Raw genomic sequence first — 21,312 nt, 5'->3', positions numbered from 1 at the left:
ACTGTGAATATCTGGAAAGTGTTGATCAGAAAACAAAAGTGGAGCGTTCTGATAGCAGGTCAGAGATTTTGCTGGATGAATGTTGAAGTTTCCATCAGAAGTTTCTCTGAGAAGCCTTTGGTATCTGGGAGCCAATGGATTAGCAGGATACCATGTTAGTCACTTCTTCCTTTTTAATGTTGGAAGGGACCATTGTAATTCTCTAACCTCCCGAATAGCTCAGGTTTGGGGATTTTACTTCATCAAGCCCTGTAACTTGTGGCTAAACTGAAGAATATCTTCTAGAAAGACTTCCATTCTTGATTTTAAAGATTTAGTTTTGGTGAATCTATCATATCTCTTGATAGGTTGTTCCATTGGTTAAGTACCCTTACTCTTAAAAATTGGCACCTAATTTTCAGTTTGTCTAGTTTCAACTTCCAGTTGTTGGATCTTGTCATGTCCGTCCTGCTTAATTAAGGAGACCGCTGTTATTACATCATCATCCCATGTAGGCATTTATAGGCTATGATATTTGAACTTGTGCATTGAGTGGATCAGCTATTGTCATTTTAATATCTTAAGTAGATTTCACATGCACCTGGAAATTCACTCTTTTAAGGTTAAGTTCTCAAAAAACTGCAGGTCATAAAATTAGCTGGAAAAGACGTGTATTAGGTCATAATGTCATTGCTTTTCTAAAGTGAACTGGACCTTTACAATGTATGAATAGCATGTGCCCATGCTGTAGGGCAGGGGTGGCTAGCCTGAGAAGGAGCCAGAATTTACCAATGTACATTGCCAAAGAGCCACAGTAATACATCAGCAGCTCCCAGCACCTCCCACCCACTGATCAGCTCCTCCCCGCTCCTGCCCATCAGCCGTTTCGTGGTGTGCAGGAGGCTCTGGGGGGAAAGGGGATGGAGCGAGGGCACGGCAGGGCTCAGGGGAGGGCACGGGAAGGGGTGGAGTGGGGGCAGGGCCTGTGGCAAAGCCAGGGGTTGAGCAGTGAGCACCCCCGGCACATTAGAAAGTTGGTGCCTGTAGTTCCAGCCCCGGAGTCGGTGCCTATACAAGGAGCCGCATATTAACTTCTGAAAAGAGCTGCATGTGGCTCCGGAGCCACGGGTTGGCCACCCCTGCTGTAGGGAATATCACTGGGGATGGAAATAAAGAATTGTATGTATTCTCCAAAGCAGATTATTTTATAAGGCTATATAATTGTTGAGTATTTATTTACCCTGACTGAGCAAATATCTGGGGCCCTAATAAATGTATTGTGCCTATTAAAATGTTTTCTAACTTCCTTTTTTAATAGAATGGTCCTAGTGCCAGATCTTGTCACAAGATGTGCATCGATATTCAGCGAAGGCAAATCTACACACTGGGCCGTTATCTGGATTCCTCCGTGAGGAACAGTAAATCTCTGAAAAGCGATTTCTACCGTTATGACATTGACACGAACACATGGATGTTGCTAAGTGAAGACACTGCAGCAGATGGAGGTCCCAAGCTGGTGTTTGATCATCAGGTCAGGTGCAGAGATAAACATTGAGTGCACTTTTACTTCACAGGCTTTGCTTAAAACATTTCTTACTATAGCCCATTACTAGAATTGAGAAAGTGTGTGCACCAGGTAATGCAACTAAAAAATATATTGGGAGAAATGGATATGATGTATTTTTTTAAAAATGTATGTTCCTAACTAGCAATGTTAATGTTACAATCTAAAAAACCTACCCTATTTTTTTTTTTTTTTTTTTTTTTTTAAGAACATGAAGTTATTTGTTAGTATCTTGTAATCTCCTATGAAGATCAAGAAACAATGCAGTTATGTCTGGGAAAGCTAGTCTTGCACAGTGATGTCTTGTCAGTGAGTAACAGTTGCTCGTCACTGGGATTGTGGCACCGCAAACATATTGTAGCCAGTGTTGGGTGTTACTGTGGACAGCAGTGCAAGAGCCAATGCAGATATTGGAAAAAGAGCTTGGTTTTTGATCAAAATTTGGCCTACTTTTTAATTTAAAAAGAATTATGGTGTGTGTGCGCGTGCGTATACACGTATATGCACTTCATAGGCATAGGAATTCATTACGGAATTGGCTGCCAATTTTTCTTTGGAGTATTGTACCTTGAAGAATTCAAATTCAAATTAAATTGATACTTTTTCCTACCTTTTGTGCCAAGCTGTGATCTAACCTGTGCTGAGGAGCCACCTAATGCTGTTGTAATTCCATCTGTCCTCCTTCCCTGCGTCCCCTGCTTTTTCCTACTTTTTTGTAACTCCGTTTGTTGTTTCATATCTGAATTAAGTTTTTTGGAGGCAGGGACCACATTGTCGTCTTTGTACTGAGAGGCACTTTTTGGGTGTTGTAAAATAGTTATGTTTCAAGCTTTAGAGATTGTTTAATAACAGTACATATCTCTTAACATCTATATTGCCATAAGACCTAGAGACCTTACAAGGTCAGAGCCCTGCTGTTTTAGAAATAACAAGTAGATGAGACAAACAGGAAGGCTGCTGGAGGAAGAGGGGCAGAGTTGAGCATGGGGTAACAAAAAACATAGGCCATTTTAATCCTAGCTGTGTGTGCAGTCCTTGGCCAGTCCTCAGTAATCTTGACTCCCCCTGCCTCGCCGTTATCAGATGGTAGCTTTTTGTATATGTTATGACAGAGGTTATTGCAAACAGTAGAGTTAAAAAGCAAACCATTGACGACTTCATTTTTACTCTTGTACATCAAATTTTGAAAACATTATTGAATACTCCGAGGTGACCAAAGTGCAGCCTGTGGTTGCCCTCATCTTATGCAGATGGGGAGAACGGAGCCACTAGACCCTGGCATGCAGTGTTGCTTCATGTGGGCAGCCAAGCCACATTGTAAACTAGGGGCCAGTAATCTCTGTGCACTGCATCTGTATTCCCCATGGAGTTAGCTGCAAACTGCTTCATTTACTACAGATTAAGGAAGGAGGATGTGCTGATGTTAACTCATGCTGAATACTGCTGTTCTACTGGTTACCTCAATGAGCTAAGGGTTTTTTATCTGCTGATATGAAATATTAATGTATTCTTCATTAAACAAATCTAGTTTAACATGCATCTCTTGCTTCCTACAGATGTGTATGGATTCAGAAAAACACATGATCTATACATTTGGAGGTAGGATTTTGACATGTAATGGCAGTGTAGATGACAGCAGAGCCAGTGAACCTCAATTTAGTGGATTGTTTGCTTTTGACTGTCAATGTCAAACATGGAAACTGTTGAGAGAAGATTCATGTAATGCTGGACCTGAGGACATCCAATCCAGAATAGGACACTGCATGTTATTCCATTCGGTAAGAGTTAACTTTGGATTTTAAGTTGTAATGCCTGGTTTTAGGGGGTGATACCTGTTCAACTTCATTGAGCACATTAATCTTTCTTCAGATTATTCTTTTGGGTGAGAAGTAAAACAGATATTAGCCACTTATAATCATTAACACTGGCACTGTTTGTAGGAGACAGTGGTAGTAATGTGTGTTTTTGTATACTTTTAAAATTCACCTTGTGATTTAGTTTGAAATGGTAGTAGTCATCTGAACTGTATGTAGTAGTGCGCTGACATTAAACAACTGTCGCATTCCCTCCTCTCCCTCTCCCTTCAGGGATGCTGCATTTCCGGGGGTCTCAAGTGATCTTTGCTAAAAGTTGGTAAAGCATTTTGGGATCCTTTGGCCTGATAGATGATGCATATTATTAATGGCAGCAGATGGTGACTTGTAGATATATCCATGTGTTTGAGTTTGAGAAAATAAGGGCCTGATTGTCAAAAATGTTCATTACCCAGCAGCTTCTTGTTCTTGAAAGGCACTAGCACAGTGGTCCCCAACCTTTTTGTGACCAGTAGCACATTCATGTTTTCAGAAGAGTGTGGCGGGTGCCAACAGTTTTTCAAGGCTTATTTTGTATTTGTACATTAAATAATACGAAAAACATCATATTTAATATTACATAAGATATGAATCCAGAGAGAAGCTGGAGAGAAACCGCGAGGACAGAGAACACCGGCGCCCGCAGCCCCGGAGTACTTTGTCCCCAGCTGGCGCAGGACCCTGGCTTCTCTCCCCTGCTGGGCACTAGGCAGGCCCCCCGCCTGCCGGGGCAGGGCCGGCTCGAGGTTTTTTTGCCACCCCAAGCAAAAAAAAAAGTTTTGGCTGCCCCCCACCCCAGCCCTGGGGTCGTCCCCCCCCCGGACCCTCCCCCACCCACGCTCAAATGCACATGGAAGGCATAGGGACTAACCCTCAAACCTTGTACCTGGAAAGGGATGGGGATCTAGTAAAGAGGGTTCAGGCAGAGGTGTGGAGGTGCTTGGGGGCTCTACACTGGCAGAGAAGCGGGGTGTGATGTATTTGCGGAGGAGGGTGGAGGAGGAGGAGAGAGAGGTTATCAGGAGGGTTGCAGGAGAAGAGGTGCAGGGGAAGGGGGAGGTGTGGGAGGAGAGGGCTAGGGGAGAGGTGCGGGTGAAGGGAGAGTACAAGGGGAAGGGGTTCGGCAAAGGAGTGATGCGGGGAGGTACAAGTGAAGAGGCCGCGAGCGGGATGGGGGGGGTGCAAGGGCTGAGAGGGGCAGGCGCTGACAGCTGCTTCCCCAGCCCCATGCAGGCAGAGCTGAGAGGACAGACACTGACCCCCAGCTGCCCAAGCCGCAGGGGTCCCCCGGCGGGGCAGTATCCCCCACTGCCCCACTCGGAGCCGGGCTCTGCCTCTCCCCGCCCCTTGCGCTGTGGGGGCCCGGGGCAAGCAGCGCGAGGCTGAGGCTGGGGAGGTGTGCAGCGGGCTGGGTCCAAGGGCAGGAGGGGGCAGCTCCCTGGCAGCTTGGGCTGCCCAGCCACTCGCCCCATCAGCGCGCGAGCTGGGATCCGCGCCCCCTGCCCAGCCCGGCGGCACCCTGCACAGCTCACTCGGGCGGGGAAACGTCGCGCTGCCCTGGGGAGACTCAGAGCAGCAGCAGTGGTGGTAGCGGTGGTGGCAGCAGGACCCCTTCTCCCTCCTTGGAACCCTGGCCCCGCTTCCCTCCCTCCCCGGCTCCTCACACACTCCAGGAGCCCCTCTCACCGCCGCAGCCCAGGCTCGCCTCCAGGGGACGATGCTCTGGCTCTCCAGCAGCAGGGCTCTGGCCAGGGCTGGCTCCTGGCTTTTTGCCGCCCCAAGCAGCCCCAGAGTTCTCTGTCCCCGGCAGGCCCGGGGCCACGGCTTCTCTCCCCTGCTGGGCACTAGGCGGGCACACATAAATGCCCCGGCGGGTGCCATGGCGCCCACAGGCACCGTGTTGTGGACCACTGCTCTAGCGGGTACTGAATACTCTTGTAAATCTGGTTATTTCATAAATTCCAAGCCCAGAAGGGACAACTGTGATCTTTTAGTCTGACCTCCTATGTAACACATGCCATAGAATTTCCATGAATTAATTAAATGTTTGAATTAAAGCTACCTTTAAGAAAAACATTCCAGCTATGATTGAAAAATTGCCCGACTTGGAGAGTCTGCCACAACCTTTGGTAAATTGTTTCAATGGGTAATTCCTTCACTATTAAAAAATTATGCATTATTTCCATGCTGAATTTGTCTAGTTTTGACTTCCAGCCGTTGGATCTTGTTATACATTTGTCTGCTAGGTTGAAAAGTCCATTTATAAAATTTTTGTTCCCCATGTAGGTACTTATAAACTGCCATCAAGTCCACTCTTAACCTTCTCTTCGTTAGATTCAAGCAGCTCAGTCTCTTTAGCTTGAATCATTCTCATGGCTCTTCTCTGAACCCTCTACGTCTCTATCAACCTCTTTCTTGGATTATGGGGACCAGAACTGGTTACTGTACTTATGTCGGAGCTTAAATGTGATCGGAGCTTTTTGAAAATCTGCCCTCAATTGTGGGCACTGAGGATTTTCAAAAATGTGTCCTTAAATGCCTAACCGCTATTCAGCTGTACGTTTATCTAAGAATTGTGGTGACAATATGAACTTTATGATTGAAGTTAAGCATGGTTTTTACATATTACCAGGCCTCTGAGATTAGATTTTTACAATATGTATAGATTAGTAGTATATTCTATTTTTCACTGTTTTAATACTGCCAACATAAAACATAAAATTTAAATTGTAGTGATTTATTGTGTTTGTATTTTGATCCCTTAGGAATTCCTATCTCTGTTCATTTAGTACAGGTGCGGGCAAACTTTTTGGCCTGAGGGCCACATCGGGTTTCTGAAATTGTATGGTTAGGGGAGGCTGTGCCTGACCCTCCGACTCCCCCCCCGCTTCTTGCCCCCGACGGCCCTCCCCCGGGACTCATAGACTTTAAGGTCAGAAGGGACCATTATGATCATCTGGTCTGGCCACAAAGCCGTCCCTACCCTTTCCCTTGACTCTGCTGTTGAAGTCCCCAAATCCTGTGGCTTAGTGACTTCAATTGGCAGAGAACACTCCTGCTAGCGATCCCTGCCCCATGCTGCGGAGGAAGGCGAAAAACCTCCAGGGCCTCTGCCAATCTACCCTGGAGGAAAATTCCTTCCCGACCCCAAATATGGCGATCAGTAAAACCCCGAGCATGTAGGCAAGAGTCTCCAGCCTGACCCTTGTTAGCCATTATACTATTTACCTGCCATGGCACGGTATTCCTTTGGCTAAAATCATGTTTTTCCATTAAACCATTCCCTCCATAAACTTATCTAACTTAATCTTAAAACCAGACAGGTTCTTCGCCCCCACCGTTTCCCTCAGAAGGCTGTTCCAATATTTCACGCCTCTAACGGTCAGAAACCTTCGTCTAATTTCAAGCCTAAACTTCCCCACAGCCAGTTTATATCCATTCGTTCTCGTGTCCACATTAGTACCGAGCTGGAATAATTCCTCTCCCTCCCTGGTATTTGTCCCTCTGATATATTTAAAGAGAGCAATCCTATTCCCCCCTCAGCCTTCGTTTGGTCAGACTAAACAACCCGAGCTCCTCTAGTCTCCTTTCATACGACAGGTTTTCCATTCCTCTGATCATCCTAGTGGCCCTTCTCTGTACCCGTTCCAGTTTAAATTCATCTTTTTTAAACATGGCCCATCCACCCCTCCCTGTCCCCTGACTGCCCCCCGCCCCCCCAACCCATCCTCCTCTCACCCCCCCCCCTCCCCCCCCCACCCCCCCCCCCCCCTTCCTGACCGCCCTCCGGGATCCCTGCCCTCATTCAACCCCCCTGTTCTCCGCTCTCTGACTGCCCTGACCCCTATCCCCACCCCTGACCATCACCCCGAACTCCCCTGCCCTCTATCCAACCCCCCTTGCTCCCTGCCCCCTACCATGCTGCCTGGAGCCCATGCAGCCCGGTGGCTGGCGGCGTTACAGCTCTGCCGCCCAGAACACCAGGACAGTCAGCTGCGCTGCCCGGCTGGAGCCAGCCACTCCACCATGCAGCACAGAGCACCGGGTCAGGCCGCAGCTCCGCAGCTGTGCTGCCTGGCAAGAGCTCGCAGCCCACCGCCCGGAGCATTGCGCCGGCGGCTCAGTGAGCTGAGGCTGCGGGGGAGGGGGAACAGCAGGGGAGGGACCGGGCCTTAGCTCCTGGGCCAGGAGCTCAGGGGCCGGGCAGGAGGGTCCACAGGTCAGATGTGGCCCACGGGCCGTAGTTTGCCCACCTTTGATTTAGTAGAAGATACTTTTTTCAAAGTTCCACTTTGTTTCAAATTGCCTTCTAAAGATTTAGAAATATTGCTAAGTTATTCCCACAAAATACTCTTTCAGGTAACTGTGTGAACTTGTGTGTGTTGTGCTCACATACCTGTTTGCACAAACTCAGCTTATGGAAATTTTAGACCGTTGTCTGTTTTAAAAAAAATACTTGAAAAAGAGCAAAAGCAATGTACCTACACAGAGGGACTTTTAATTGGTCATCCTTGGGGAAAAACAGTAACATACAACTGGTATATTTGATTAGTCATTTCTGTCTATTGTGTGTCTAATATGAATACATTTGTATTTGGATAACTTTTCTCTCTCGTGATCCAGTTTTTCTTTTGGTTTCTGTAGTGAAGTCATGATCTTGTGTATTTGACTAGGAGACTGTTTACCATAGAGAATGATTTTATCACAATTACAGCATTGTAACTTTACTGCCTGTTCAAACAGGATTGTAGTAGTTAAATATGGAAAAAGTTCTACTAGATCACTTCATTGCTGATCTGATATTGGTAGGATCCAGTACTGCTAACTCTCTATGTGCAGAACTCGTAATTGAAGTCAAGAGTTACATGCACCCTGGGCTTTCAGGATCTGGCCCTGGATCCGAGTTGGGAAGCAGTGAGCATAACAAGATCCAGTTGGTGGAAGTTAAAGTTAAATAAATTGAACATTAAAATAAAACATTGTTTCTTAGCAGTCAGGATAATCTAAATATTGGAACATCTTATCAAAGGAGATGGTGGACTCATCACTGATCTCATTAAAATGAGATTAGATATATTTGTAAAAGAGATGCTTTAGTCCAGCTTCGGATCGTGTGTTCATGGTGGAGCCTTCTGGCCTTGGGATCTGCGAAATCCTCCTGTTCATCACCTTCCTTCATGGGCCTGGGAGAGGATGACTGTACACGTTGCCCTCCACATGGTCATGACACCTGCAGCTCTACATTCAGACGATGATAAACAAATGTCATGGTTCAGGGCTTCAGGGGTCCACAAGGAATTTTTATTCTCAATTCAATTGGTGGGTTGGGTTGGGTGCAATCTTGCTCTGTGGCATCAGAGATACCATGTGGGGTGGACCAGTTCTTTGAAGTGTTACAGTGAATCATTTTCTTAGATGACTGATTAGTGAGTCTTGCTCTCATCTCCCAGGGTCAAACCTCCAGAGTTGGAGTTTGGGAAGGAATTTTCTCCAGGTCAGACTGGCAGGTGCCTTGGTGGGTTTTTATCTTCCTTTACAGTGTGGGGAATTGCCTGCTAGGATCATCGGGCATATCACACCAAGTCAATTCCCTGCCTTTGCAAGGCCATGGGCACTGATGGCACTTTGGTATCGTGTTCGCTGCCTGTGGCACAGCCGGTCCTCTTGAGGACTGAAATGCTTTAGTTCAGTGTTTCCCAAACTTGGGATGCCGCTTGTGTAGGGAAAGCCCCTGGCGGGCCGGGCCAGTTTGTTTACCTGCCCCATCCACAGGTCTGGCCGATTGCTGCTCCCACTGGCCGCAGTTCGCCGCTCCAGGCCAATGGGAGCTGCGGGAAGCGGAGCGGGTCGAGGGATGTACTGGCTGCCGCTTCCAGCAGCCCCCATTGGCCTGGAGCAGCGAACCGCAGCCACTGGGAGCAGCAATCGGCCAGACCTGTGGATGGGGCAGGTAAACAAACTGGCCCGGCCCGCCAGGGGCTTTCCCTACACAAGCGGCATCCCAAGTTTGGGAAACACTGCTTTAGTTTAACTAAAATAATTGGGCTCAATATACGGGTATGGGGTAAAATGTAATGGCCTGTGATAGGCAAGAGGTCAGAGGAGGTGATGTTATGGTCCCTTCTGGTTTTAGGGCTTATAGTTTCGTAGAGTTTAAATAAACAAATGTCGTCTTAGTTTACCCATGTCATCAAAACATCATAAAACGCTGAAAGATGAGAGGATTTGTAAGCATACTATGTTTGAAAGGTTACCCCAGTAAATCTTTCATTTAAGAGCAAACTGTTTGCCAAATTAAATCAACTTCTTTTTCTGGGGAAATCTTTGTGGGGGCAGGAATCAAAAAATATAGTGAGCTCAATTTTAATATTTTTTTTGTACATTTCCCATATGCCAAAATAGCCACACTGATGTAAATAATTTTCCCTTCTCCAACTAAAAATGTGCCTGAACTATTGCTTGTTTTCATGATTCATTGATGTTTTTGCAAATGCTTACTGAGAGCTGGTTGGCTAAGAATTTGTTTTCTTGAGCCCAGTTCAAAAGTTAAGCATCTGTTTTCCTTCCTCTCCAGAAAAACCGCTGTTTATATGTATTTGGTGGGCAAAGATCGAAGACTTATTTGAATGATTTCTTCAGCTATGATGTTGACAGCGATCACGTGGATATCATATCAGATGGCACCAAGAAAGATTCAGGGATGGGTAAGAGCTTCACTGTATAATGTTGTCTTGTTGGTATAGATGAAAGACTTAAGGTATATAGCAGAAGATAAGACCTCAGTGGTGGAGGATAGAGGCTGTAGTCCTGTTAGGTCACAATGGCTTGTTGACAATAGTGACATCCAACTAGAGCTTGCACTCTCTTGCCCACTCTGTACCTGTTAGTTAAATAAATGGCTGACTTAATTCTCCAGGGCTGTGAATTTGGGATCTTCACCAGTACTATTTTTAAGGCTTACAAGTAAATCACAGTTTGTTAGGTTTTACCATTCACCACAGTCTTGATGGCCTTCTAGCTATGTGACTTATATTATTTCCCTCGTTCTAGCAAATGATGAATGCTCATCACCTTGCAGCCTATAAAAATGGAATCTTAGCAAAGAATTTGCTAAAATATTTTGTCCCAATCTCTGGCAGATACTGAAAACAAAAGAAGTTCTACATATAGTTTGTTCCTTAAACCAATGCAGTATAATACCCCCTTATTTTTACAGCGTCTTTCATACAAGAAATATTCCAAAATAGTAAAGAGTCTCTCTTCCAGCTCATTATTTCAGGGATATATAAAGTCAGCCAAGACAAGAAATGAGCTGTAGAATTGATGAGGCAGAGATATAGGGAAGGTATTCCAGATGGCACAAGCCACTTGATAGTAGCCAGCTTCTGTAATAGGACAGAGAAATTTTATGCTAAAGGAAATGAAGGGACTAAAGGAGTAGAGGAGAACAGATTTGTGCGTTAAGCTTGGTCTCCATGTAGAATTTGCCAAGGAGAATGAACAGTTTTGAACTGATCCATAGGGAAGCAAGTGGAATTGTGAGAGAATCAATGGGTGATTTGATGCACCTTTTCTCTGTTGAAAGGCAGGTAGCAGGTATTTTGCAATGTGGAGAAAGGGGTTGAAGGGAAGCAGTGTGTGTGTGTGTGGGGGGGGTGGTGGATTGCAATTGTCTAGGCAAAAGGAAGTTAAGGCCTAGATCAGGATTTCTTCAACGGTGCAGTTGAGGCAGTGACTTACGCATAGTGGCACTCCACACTCAAAGCATTTACTGCCCATTGATGTTAATGGAAAGACTCCCATTGGCCTCAGTGAATTTTGCATTGGGCCCATTCTGCCTTATTAGCATTTTTTAGTAAGACTTCATATGTAAGTCTTGCCTTAGTTTTTCTTTCTTCCTTCCCTTGACATTGGCAGAGAGATTCTGTAGTTCAAGTTTGTTTGAATGGATCATGTGGCTTGCAACCATCTCTGTATTATGATCTATAAAGAGAATCATTTTGGTTCTAAAACCTTGTCAAGAATACCATGTTGTTGACAGGTGCTTTCAGAAATACCTAAGAATGATTATTAGAGAGAGAAGGTGGGTGAGGTAATGTCTTTTTTTTCTTTTTTGGACCTATTTCTGTTTGTGAGACAGGCAAGCTTACACAGAGCTCTGCTTCAGAAAAAGACCTGAAGAAGTTGGTTCAGTAAAAGATATTACATCACTCTGTCTCTAATATCCTGGGACCAAAACAGCTACAACACTACATGCAAGAATGATTATAACAGAATCAGAAACACTGTAATCGTTTATCTTCTAGGTCTGACACTTACTTTTCCCTCTAGGGTAAAATTACAACGTTGCTGATGTACATTTCCCTTTTTATGAAAGAAGGAAGGAATTTTCTGTATGTGCACAAACTGTGTTAAAGTATATAAACACCAGTTTTGTCTTCCTTGCCAAGTAAAGGAAGGGCCATAACTCACTAGAACTATTGCCTGTTATTTAATTGTGAAATTCCCTGTCACATTCAACCCTCAGCAGGGAAGTTAAAACTGTTGTTTTTCTGTGTGCCATTATATTTCTGAGAATATTGTGTATATTTGTAAGAGTTTCTCATTTATGCAAGTAATTTTGCCTTCTGTTTATTTGGGAAACAAATCACTTATGTTTAAAAACACCGCTTCCACCCCTTATTTTGATCTTTTTTTTTTTTAAGGCAAGTACATTGGTTATTGCTTATTTCAATCATACTCTCATAAATTGCTCTTTGCTCGTTTAGTTTGCTCACTTGGGTTAATTTAGTCATCTAAAGATTGAATAAATCTCAAACAAGGGATAAAAGTTCATGATACTTTTCCTGCAAAGTGATGTGAGATATATATCTATATATAGATATATAGATATATTTATTTTAACTCTTCACTGTCTTCCTGAGGGAGATCCAGATTGCATTCTGTTCACAATCTTATTTAAATGCCCTCTCTGTGCTTGGCGCTGCAGTAGGACCCCCTCCCCCCCCAAAAAGTCCGTGCCCACAGTTTAAAAAAAGAATATCCTTTACTAGTCTGCTAGCACTCGGTTATTGAGGGGAACTGCAGTTTTGAAAATCTAAATGGCAAACATTTGTGTGTGTGTGGCTTTTTAATGAACACCTGTGATGAGTTCAGATTTTAGAAACCAGACTTGTCTTATGACTAATGAGCATAATGAGCCACATTTCTCTGGCCAAGTATATTAATTGCACGTTTCAGTTAGTCAGACAAATGAGAGCATAATAATTAGCCCTCTTCCCCCCTCCCTCAAGCCCCCTTTAGTGTTGAATAGTAGACTGTGACTAAATGATTCATTAGAAATCATTTATGAATAGATTTTTCAGTTTGCTGTCCTCATGTCTGAGAAAGTAAATAAACAACTTTGAACATTTCCCTTGTTTGTGAAAGGGAATGTTAGAATTATTTGTTTTTAACAAGAACAGAAGAAAGGCCTATTATATTCGAAACCACAAATGCTGTCAAAGAATTACTTTGGTCAAAGAAAGCAAGTCTGGATTGGAACCCCTTTCAGAATGTTTAGTAATGAGGCACTGGTTTAGTAAAAAATAATTCTGACATAGGCCACTGTAATATAAACTTGACTCATCCCTTGAAATGCGGTTAAGGATGCTTGTTTTACATGTTAGTATCTTTAATGCATTGTACTTCATTTTGCTCCTGGTTTTCAGTTGTAGGATCAGATCCCAAAGTCTTACAATTCAGTTATATTTTTAGCCCAATGTACATCTGATGCCTTTTCTGCTTGGGAGAGAACCATAACCCTGATAGATGCTCTGTACCAGTCTTTCTCCCCAAGGACTCAAAAGTCCAGGGACAGTTGGCTCAAATTATCTTATAGACCAGTCTGTGGGATACTGTTAACCCTGAGGAGATGCCAACAGCCAGACTGGAGCTGAAAAATCTTTGGTCAGTGCTCCCTTGAGCAGATACCATACTCTGGGCCTCCGGAGAGAAGAAGTCCTCAAAGAAGATGCCAATAACATTGCAACCTCAACGCCAACTATCTCGGCATGGGCAGCCTCAGCAATGGCACAAGTTACATCAGCACTGAATCTGACAGTGCTCGTGCCCTCACACCAAAGGGCAGCATCAAGAGGCAAGACCAGATGGAGCATAAATATGACTCCAAGCGCCACATGGAACCACCCCACAAGGAGGACTTCAATGTCACTCTTCCAAAGACACAGCCTCCAAACTCCTTACATCTCCGAAATTGGAGGAGGCAAGCTGGTCAGCTGGTGGGGCGCAAGGGGCTTTTGGTCTGGTGCCAATCTCACTACTGACACCTGCACCAATAGCTGAGCCTGTCAAGGGTCGTACCTCAAGGAAGAACTGGAGACATGCTCTGCACCAAAACAGCAGCTGGCCCCAGGGGAACACCACTCTGTCCCTACCATTTGAGGAAGAATACTCTTCATCACGCTCTGACCCCTGTTTGTTCTTGCTGGCATCAAGTAGGGATTCCTATCCCTTACTGTCGGAGGACTCCCATTCCAAGCCCTGTTTCAAGCAAAATATTAATGGCACTGGGCTGGCCAACTTCAACCTAGCCAGTACCCCATAGCATGCTCTCTTAGCCATACTGGGGACTATCATCCTATATGTACTGGAGCAAATCCTCCTGTTTCTCAGTGAAGAGGAAGAGATCCTGCTCCCCAGCAGCATCAATAGGGAGGCCACTGACTCAATCAAACAATGAAGGGACAGCAACAAATCCAGCCCCAACTGAAGGAATTGTCATAGTCACCACATGAAGCAGTGGCCCTGGTACAGGTGGTACTCGAAGGCTTTCCAGGACCTCCTCTCACAGACCGCAGAGACCCTGCCGTTGAAACCACAGTAATCCAGGTGAGGTCTTGTAAACCTTGTCAATCACAGCAGAAGACCTAGTCCTATTCCCAGAGCAGACAGCCAGATTACCCGCCAAGAAAAAGATCTCACTACTGCAGGGGACACCCGTTGTTGTCCTCAGTCATTCCCCCTGCAGCATCACAGAGGCAGAAGGTTTGATGGGAATGTGGAGCTCTGATGTTGCATCAGAAGCTTGCGATTGCCTTGCCCCTTTCCACTGGGCGTGGTCTACTCTTACAACAGAAAGTGGATGTTGGACGTCATTTCCCATGGCTGCCATTGGTTTCATTACCACACTGACTCCCTATCCTATTTGCTTCCCTAGCCCTCTTCAGGGTCCCTTCTCATGAGAGCCTATTGCAAAAAGTGGCCCCGTTGCTACATCTGAGAGCCATAGAGCTGGTACCTCAGGTGTACAAGGGGGTAGGTTTCTACTCTAAATATTTCCTCCCCCTGAAGAGGGAGTCTTCCGCCTATCCTAGACCTGAGGAGAATGAACAAATACATATGCCACCTGAGTTTCAGAATGATAAAGCTTGCCTCCACCATTCATAGATTCATAGATTCTAGGACTGGAAGGGACCTCGAGAGGTCATCGAGTCCAGTCCCCTGCCTGCATGGCAGGACCAAATACTGTCTAGACCATCCCTGATAGACATTTATCTAACCTACTCTTAAATATCTCCAGAGATGGAGATTCCACAACCTCCTTAGGCAGTTTATTCCAGTGTTTAACCACCCTGACAGTTAGGAACTTTTTCCTAATGTCCAACCTAGACCTCCCTTGCTGCAGTTTAAGCCCATTGCTTCTTGTTCTATCCTTAGAGGCTAAGGTGAACAAGTTTTCTCCCTCCTCCTTATGACACCCTTTTAGATACCTGAAAACTGCTATCATGTCCCCTCTCAGTCTTCTCTTTTCCAGACTAAACAAACCCAATTCCTTCAGCCTTCCTTCATAGGTCATGTTCTCAAGACCTTTAATCATTCTTGTTGCTCTTCTCTGAACCCTTTCCAATTTCTCCACATCTTTCTTGAAATGCGGTGCCCAGAACTGGACACAATACTCCAGCTGAGGCCTAACCAAAGCAGAGTAGAGCGGAAGAATGACTTCTCGTGTCTTGCTCACAACACACCTGTTAATACATCCCAGAATCATGTTTGCTTTTTTTGCAACAGCATCACACTGTTGACTCATATTTAGCTTGTGGTCCACTATAACCCCTAGATCCCTTTCTGCCGTACTCCTTCCTAGACAGTCTCTTCCCATTCTGTATGTGTGAAACTGATTTTTCCTTCCTAAGTGGAGCACTTTGCATTTGTCTTTGTTAAACTTCATCCTGTTTACCTCAGACCATTTCTCCAATTTGTCCAGATCATTTTGAATTATGACCCTGTCCTCCAAAGCAGTTGCAATCCCTCCCAGTTTGATATCATCTGCAAACTTAATAAGCATACTTTCTATGCCAATATCCAAGTCATTAATGAAGATATTGAACAGAGCCGGTCCCAAAACAGACCCCTGCGGAACCCCACTTGTTATGCCTTTCCAGCAGGATTGGGAACCATTAATAACAACTCTCTGAGTACGGTTATCCAGCCAGTTATGCACCCACCTTATAGTAGCCCCATCTAAATTGTATTTGCCTAGTTTATCGATAAGAATATCATGTGAGAGCGTATCAAATGCCTTACTAAAGTCTAGGTATACCACATCCACAGCTTCTCCCTTATCCACAAGACTCGTTATCCTATCGAAGAAAGCTATCAGATTGGTTTGACATGATTTGTTCTTCACAAATCCATGCTGGCTGTTCCCTATCACCTTACCACCTTCCAAGTGTTTGCAGATGATTTCCTTAATTACTTGCTCCATTATCTTCCCTGGCACAGAAGTTAAACTAACTGGTCTATAGTTTCCTGGGTTGTTTTTATTTCCCTTTTTATAGATGGGCACTATATTTGCCCTTTTCCAGTCTTCTGGAATCTCTCCAGTCTCCCATGATTTTCCAAAGATAATAGCTAGAGGTTCAGATACATTCTCTATTAGCTCCTTGAGTATTCTAGGATGCATTTCATCAGGTCCTGGTGACTTGCAGGCATCTAACTTTTCTAAGTGATTTTTAACTTGTTCTTTTTTTATTTTATCTTCCAAACCTACCCCCTTCCCATTAGCATTCACTATGTTAGGCATTCCTTCAGACTTCTCGGTGAAGACCGAAACAAAGAAGTCATTAAGCATCTCTGCCATTTCCAAGTTTCCTGTTACTGTTTCTCCCTCTTCACTAAGCAGTGGGCCTACCCTGTCTTTGGTCTTCCTCTTGCTTCTAATGTATTGATAAAAAGTCTTCTTGTTTCCCTTTATTCCTGTAGCTAGTTTGAGCTCATTTTGTGCCTTTGCCTTTCTAATCTTGCCCCTGCATTCCTGTGTTGTTTGCCTATATTCATTCCTTTTCAGCAGACTTAAAACTGGTTCATGGTTCTCAGCTTGTAGGACACATAATTACAAGTGGCCATCCACTGACCCATAGAAAGTACTTGGGATTCACTCTGCAGCCAAATGACTACCAGTACAAGGTACTTCCCTTCAGACACTCCATTGGCCCAAGAGTTTGTTGCAAAATGTGCCTGGTAGTGGTGGTGCATGCACCTGAGGAAATGGGGCATCCACATCTACCCTTAAATTGGTTGGCTGATCAGGGCAGATTCCAGCAGGAGACTGTAACAAGCCTAGATTACACTCACTCTCTCTCTGTTCAGCCAGCTGGGTCTCCTACTGAACTAAGAAAAATCACTTCATTCCCCTGAAAGTTAATGGGAGCTATGATTGATTCCAGGTCAGAGAGAGCGTATTTGCCAAACAGGTTCCTGTCCTTATAATTGGTATTACTCAAGATAAAATCAAGCCTGGCTGCAATATACAGACTTGTTTTGGAATGTTAGGCTGTATGGTGGTGTGCATATACGTGATGTTGCTTGCCATACCTCACCTGCAACCCTTGCAACTCAGGCTCAAGTCAGTCTTCTCTCCCATCAGTCCCTGGATGGACAGAAAGGACTTGATGCCACCTCACATCCTTGCAGAACTGGGATGGTGTCTAGAACCCAAGAACATAAGACGACAGACTCTAATCAGACACTTCAGGGACAGGTTTGTCATCTGACCTGGTTCACAAAAGACATGAGAATTCACATAAATGTCTTGGGGTTCCTGTGATAGATCTGTTTATCGCAAAGGACCATGCCAAGTGTTAGAACTACCTGGACCTGATTTTACAACACTATGGTAAGGTACTCTATCCAGCTCCAAAGGCCCTCCATCTGACAGACTGGATGTTGGTTGGTTAGGTACCATGGATAGGGACTGCTCCCAACAAATTCTGGTTCAGAGCAGAGATGTCCACCAAGAAAAATGATTTATCAAAATGGAAGTCGTTCTCTCTATGGGCATCCCAACATGGCCTGGATCCTCTGCAGGCTACAATATTGAAGATCCTCAATGACTTGCTGCACGTAAAATACTCTAATGCTTCACTAAGGTTCACCTCGCACATTCTCAGTGTTCCCATCTGCCATGCAGTTGTGCTAGGCTTTTCCCACCGGATGATATTGAAGTTCCTCAGGGATGTGCTACCTATTTACCCACAGGATAGAAAACCTGCTTCTGCCTGGGACTTCAGCATTGTCCTCTTGAAACTCCTTTTGAACCCCTTTCAGAATGCTTCTTACTTCATTTCACTCTGCAGATGGCTATTATAGTTGTTATCACTTTGCCCGGGAGAATGAGTGAGCACCAAGGATTTATGGCTGACCTCCCTACACAATGTTTCACAGGGACATGGTAATGTTGAAAGTGCATACTAGGTCTTTCGCCAAGTTGGTCTGAGTTCCGTTTGAATCAGTCGCTTAATGTATGTGTCGTCTCTCTGAAGTCACATGTATACTGGATGATTCTAGGGTCTTACTTTACTACATCAACAGAAGCAAACCATTCACTGTCTTCCCATTTATTTTTGGCTATCTCTGGCCATTCCAAAGACCAGGCCATCTCATCACAAAGAATATCTTGTGTGGATAACGCAGTGTATCGCACTGTGTTGCCAGTAGGTTGATGTACCTCTCCCACTGAACATCAAGGCTCGCTGTAGCAGAGCTCAGGTTACATCCTCCTGTTTCAGAAATATGCCAATTTCCAAGATGTGAAAGGTTGCACCATACATGCTGCTAATAATCTGTTTGTTTTTACCATTATATTATAAACAGTTTCTGAGGAAAATTCTGAAATGTAAAACTTTATTGCAGTCACCCGTTGCAGTCTTCTTATTCTGAGCAATTGGACATTGAGCTGACAAATGGAGATAATCTATGAGAACATCCTCCATCTATTAGATGGGCTTATTTCCCTGATTTAGTGTTGATTTAAGGATTGAGAGCCCAGTGGCTTCTGTGAATGCATGGCACAAAACGTCATGGGCCAGTTTCTGAGCCCCAGTTCTGTACCCTTTGAACCACCTGAGTGGCTCAGAGGAGATGTGAACTGGCTGTAATTGACCACTTGAGGGAATTCTCAGCCGGTGTGAAACCAGTGGAGTCCTCTCCAGTGTCAGCTGCCTCCTGCCCATTGTAGGGGGGGGGGGGGGGAAGGGGAGGTAGGGAGTGGTGGAACAGAACTTCTGAACAGCAATTCTGAGCATATATACTCCTTGAGGGATCATAATCGTTTGGGGTAAATTAGAACAGCTACGCACTCTCCTTATCCTGAATGTATTTTGGTGCAGGAGAAAATTTGTCCCCATATTGATCATCACATGCTATGAGAAGACATCAGAATGGTAGATCCCAAGCAAGTAACTGTTGTCTTAATAAGGGTTTAATATTTTTACATGCACTTATGTTTTTAAATGTCCTTTTAAAGAGACTTGTTGGCTGAATACCCAAGAACACCTTTTCAGAAGCTCACTACTCATGTGTACCCCTCAAATGACTGAGGTTACTACATTATAGTTTAATTACCATCAAGTACTTAATACATTGTATGCTGCAGATGTAGATAATGAAGTTGTTGAACCTCCTATCGGAACAGTTAGTTTTTCATACAGGTTGGTGGTTTGTTTTTGTGCTCATTGATAGGAATCAAACATCTGGTAAACACCCTTAAAGGTTTTAATGTTTTCTAGGCTGAAATATTACTCTACCCAGCATCTTCCAATTAGTGTGCCCTAGTTCCACTGCTGTCTGATCAATTTTGTTGTTTTCAGGAACTTGTTCAGTCCAAAGCCTTTTTTTTCATTGTGTTGCAATAATATTTTTACTTTCTCATTCTCTTCCTCTGTAAAGGATTGAGTAAAAGGCCTTGTCTCAACACCAACTTGTGTGTTTAACCACTTCAGTTTCTAAGCTGAGTGAATTGAAGCAGCACAGCTTGTGTGTGTGGTCAAGGTGTGAGGTTCTAGTTCTGCGGTTATCTGTTCCACCTCTTTCCCCATGTTAAAACACCACTACTGTGGTGAGCGGCCTACCTCCTATCCATCTCCAAACTCCCTCCATTTTGAACCTTTTGTCAGGAGGTGGTTGACTGACACTTTTGAGGGGGAGGAAGTGTTGAGTGAATTTGATCTATTTTTGATTCTCATTCTAGGTGAACCCTGAAATTTTATCTTGAGTGGATCTCATCTGGTCTTACTCCCTTTTGTTCTTTACCTTTGCCAATAAGCTTTGTATTTTCTTTGCTCTTACAGGATGACCTTTCCTCAAAGATTTTCTTCTTCTTCATATAACTACAATAAACTAACTTTATATAGTATCCTTCATACACTACAGAGAATCACTCCTAGGCCAGAGGGACAATGCAGGTGATTTACAACAGCATTTAAAGAAGGAGGCTATAACTAAATATTCTGTTCTTCCAGGATCCCAGTTTTCTCACCCTCTTTTATTCTGAATATATTTATGTTCGCACAGACAAAAATTGGAAGCAACCATAAATGGTTTCTGTTAAGGGAAAAGCCACCCACATAAGCCCTTAAAAGCAAAGAAATGTCAGAGTAAGAGATTCTTTAACATATCTAACCTCCCACAAATCACATTTTACTGACTTACTCTACCTCTCTATAAACAAGTCCATATACTTCCAATATGAACAGTAACATAATACATGCATCATATTCCTCTCAATTGTATTACAATGTAGCCCTGACCTCAGAGTCTGTTGTGTGTGTATATATGCACTGTTTTTTTTAACTGTTCATTACTCTGGGTAGTCCTACAGAGCCAACACAGGTACGGGAGAGTGAGGTACTGGGCCTTTGGGCCAATTTTCCCCTCAGTTGCAAGGCAGAAGATAGTAGTGTTGCATAGATAACATTTCTGACCAAATTCTACTTATCACTAAAGATGATGCACAAGCCAGAAACAGCTCAAATGTGCATTGCTGCCAGCTAGAGGCAACCTTTCACTCGTAAACTTGACATGGAAATTGAGACAAAAGCTACGGGTAGGAGCGGGGAGAGACTAGGCTAGTTAAAGATCTCCAAGGACTTGTGCTTTCCACTGAGGAGCATAACTGGAGCCTGGAAAGAACTTTGAGTGGTGCTCACATGTGCAGTTTCACTGGAGGGTTGTACGTGTTCAAGTGTGAACTAGATGTATTACATATGTCTGTTTTTATCGGACTACAGATTTGAATATGAGACTTACTGAATGGCTTATTTACATTTTTGTAGAGAAATTAGTACTGTCCAGATTTTTTTAAATCTATGTAGGTTACTTTCCTGGCCCAGCATATGAAAATAGTGAAGCATAATACTAAAACCTGTTGCAAACAGGCTTGCAAAATGCAATTCTGTATATTGTTTAATAATAATGTAAAAAGGTAGTTAGCACAGGGCTTCTCTTCCAAGGAAGCACAAGATTGTATATACGTGTATGCAATTTCATAGTTAATTGGAGGGAGAATTTGCAACGTGTAAGCGCCTTGAGAGTTCTCCTGCCAAGCAACTTGACTGAGAGCCAGGAACCTTCACCAGC

General features: G+C 44.1%; 1 protein-coding gene across 3 annotated transcripts in view; it reads left to right on the top strand.

The window, feature by feature from the left end:
- MKLN1 (muskelin 1) overlaps positions 1–21,312 on the top strand; it is a 180,155-nt gene that overhangs the window by 128,512 nt on the left and 30,331 nt on the right. For all 3 annotated transcript variants that reach the window (XM_034764311.1, XM_034764320.1, XM_034764329.1), the window contains 3 exons: positions 1,298–1,510; positions 3,100–3,321; positions 9,971–10,100. In XM_034764311.1, the coding sequence (XP_034620202.1) occupies positions 1,298–1,510; positions 3,100–3,321; positions 9,971–10,100 (565 nt within the window). The remainder of the gene's footprint in view (positions 1–1,297; positions 1,511–3,099; positions 3,322–9,970; positions 10,101–21,312) is intronic.

The sequence above is a fragment of the Trachemys scripta genome, chromosome 1, assembly GCF_013100865.1.
Source record: "Trachemys scripta elegans isolate TJP31775 chromosome 1, CAS_Tse_1.0, whole genome shotgun sequence".
Lineage (NCBI taxonomy): Eukaryota > Metazoa > Chordata > Testudines > Emydidae > Trachemys > Trachemys scripta.
This window is presented reverse-complemented; position numbering and strand designations above follow the sequence as displayed.